The sequence below is a fragment of the Elephantulus edwardii genome, unplaced genomic scaffold (genome assembly GCF_000299155.1).
Source record: "Elephantulus edwardii isolate Elephantulus edwardi_28Jun2011 unplaced genomic scaffold, EleEdw1.0 scaffold00031, whole genome shotgun sequence".
In the NCBI taxonomy this organism is placed as follows: Eukaryota; Metazoa; Chordata; class Mammalia; order Macroscelidea; family Macroscelididae; genus Elephantulus; species Elephantulus edwardii.
Window position 1 is genome coordinate 9,224,855 of NW_006399781.1, and position 2,602 is coordinate 9,227,456.

Here is a 2,602-nt window from a genome sequence, read left to right on the forward strand (position 1 = left end):
AATCAATCCATCTCATAGAGGGTCTTCCCCTCCTGCGCTGTCCCTCCACTACAAAATTATTTAAGAACTAATTGTAGAACAAATATGGAATAAATAAAGCAGAGTGGTGGCTGATAGAGTGATTTGAAATTTTTATTTCATATTAAAAAATATTCTATCAGGGCTCATTGCCTGAACCTGTTGGAAAGAAGGGAATAAATGCCCGGTTAAAGACGAGAATTCCTGTTGTATATTAGTTTGTTATATTTAATTACTCAGATTCTCAAACTCCCCACTGTCAAGTCCATCCCAGCTCATAGTAACCCTCTATAAGGTTCCCAAGACTGTATATCACACAGGGAGAAAACTGCCTGCCTTCCTCCTCCAGAGAAGCTGGTGGACTTAAACTGCCTGAGATACATAGAACCTTTCCATTAGCAGCACAATGCCTGTGCACACCAGGACGCCTCATTTGTTGTTATTTTTAGGTACCATCAAATTAAGTATGACACATAGCAACTTCATGAACAGCATATCTGAACCCTGTGTTATCCTGGCCCATCATTATAATCTTTTATCTCCTCAGCCTCTTGCTGCCATCAGTGTCTTAGTCCATCTGCTTGAGACTCTTCTCTTTTGCCGGCCCTCCACCTTCACAAGCATGATGTCCCTTTCCAAGGAATAACCTCTCCCAGCAGTAGGCTCTAAGTAGGAGCTCCCTATTTAAGTACTAGGAAATAAGAAAAGATAAAATTAGGAATACCCTTAATTTTATTATTTTTTTTTTAAACTTCATTGTTTCGTTCTGGCCTGTCGGGAAGGAGTTGGATTGTGAAGCCAAAGGCTCATTGCTAAAATCCACCGACTGCTTCACAAAAGAAAGATGAGCAGTCTCTTCCTCTGTGATTTATTGCCTCTGAAGGTCCACTGGGATGTTAGCAAAGTCAGTTCCAACTCAATGGCACATGATAGTAACTAGTCTGCTACTCATCCCTGTGTTGGTATTGTCTGCAAGAAGCACTGTACTACAGTAAACTGAATTTAGCACGTGGCCCAGAAGACTGGCGTGAAAATCTGTGTCTATTACTTGTAATAACTATGTGACTTTCAGCAATTCAATTATTAGGCTTTTTTTTAAACTTTATAAAAGCAAGAGGTAATAGACATAAAAATATTTTCAAAATACAAAGCTCTCTGTAAATATTTTTATGTTTATAAGCTCACAAATAACTCAAAACTAAGGAAAAATATAATATTCTTAGTAGTTGGAATTTAATGAATGTTTGGAGCTATTTTCATTTTGTACCCCTTGCCCGTTCTTTTACAGGGACCTTTTATTTAGCCAGATGTATGACAAATTAAGTGAGAATTCAGTGGCCAAGGGAGTATTCTTGGAGTGCCTTGAACCGTATATTTTAAGTGATAAGTTGGTGGGGATCACACCCCAGGTGATGAAGGACTTGATTATTCATTTCCAAGATAAAAAGTTAATGGACAATGTGGAAGCCCTTATTGTACATATGGACATCACCAGCCTCGATATTCAACAGGTGAGTTTTATAGAGGGTCTGCTAACTTTCAGAAGATGCGTCATTCTCTTATCGTTTATTTTTACCTGACTCAGCAGACCTCATCCTGCCTTCACCTCTGTTTCTTATTGAGCATTTTTGGTGCATTGTCTCATTAACCTGATGTGTTTCTAAATGAAAGCTTGATGGAAAAACTCGTGTAAGGTAGGGATTGTCTTCCGCCTTTGACATCTACCAGAGTTCTTCGTGTAGGCCTTACATTTAAATGCTTGTTGATTGATCCTCCTTCTTCAGCCTGTTTGTTCACTGCTTTAATTTTCATCCTGTAGTTGATTTTCAGGTATAGGTACTTTCATGTGAATGATAAGAATATTTTATATTTATTGTCATTTTCCCCCCAGAAATGAATAAAGAAGGCTCAAGTTGACAAGTGTTCATCTATTACCTTTGAAAATGCATATCATTTATGTGATTATTGATTTCCTTTAAGTTGAGCACAATTCATAGTGACCCTATGAAAAAAAGGCCTGAAGCATTTCTATAACTATCGACTTTTATCAAAGTTCATAGAATTTCTGGAGGCATGTTGAGGCAGTAGATGGCATTCCTGCATAACGAGAAAATTACTGTACTTCTTAGAGTGAACGGTCAGCCATTATTTGATAATACCTGTTCAGTATATCTAAAGTCCCTGTTATTATAATTGAGTCAGCACCAATTCATAGCTGACCCTTCAGTGGGTTTTCAGGAGTACTAAATTGCATGAGAGGAGATTGCCAATGGCTGGTGGGCTCAAACCGCTTAACTTTGATTTGGCATTGCAGTTCCTTATCACTAAGTCTCCAGATCTCTGACACATACTAAGTTTCAATTCTTAATTCACAAGTAGTATCTGTCTGGCCCAAGTATTTCTGAGTTTAATGCTTTAATATCATATTTGTCATAATATTGAGCCTACTAGCCCTCCAAAAGGGCTAATCTCTATTGAGTTAAAATGTGGGCATCTTACTAAGTTTTTAGAATGAACAGAAACTAAACAAACAATAATAACAAGGTGTCAAATGACATAGAAATGGAGTATTTAAAAAAAAAAA

General features: G+C 37.4%; 1 protein-coding gene across 2 annotated transcripts in view; it reads left to right on the forward strand.

The window, feature by feature from the left end:
* VPS8 (vacuolar protein sorting 8 homolog (S. cerevisiae)) overlaps positions 1–2,602 on the forward strand; it is a 351,425-nt gene that overhangs the window by 114,835 nt on the left and 233,988 nt on the right. For both annotated transcript variants that reach the window (XM_006884085.1, XM_006884086.1), the window contains exon 21: positions 1,307–1,529. In XM_006884085.1, the coding sequence (XP_006884147.1) occupies positions 1,307–1,529 (223 nt within the window). The remainder of the gene's footprint in view (positions 1–1,306; positions 1,530–2,602) is intronic.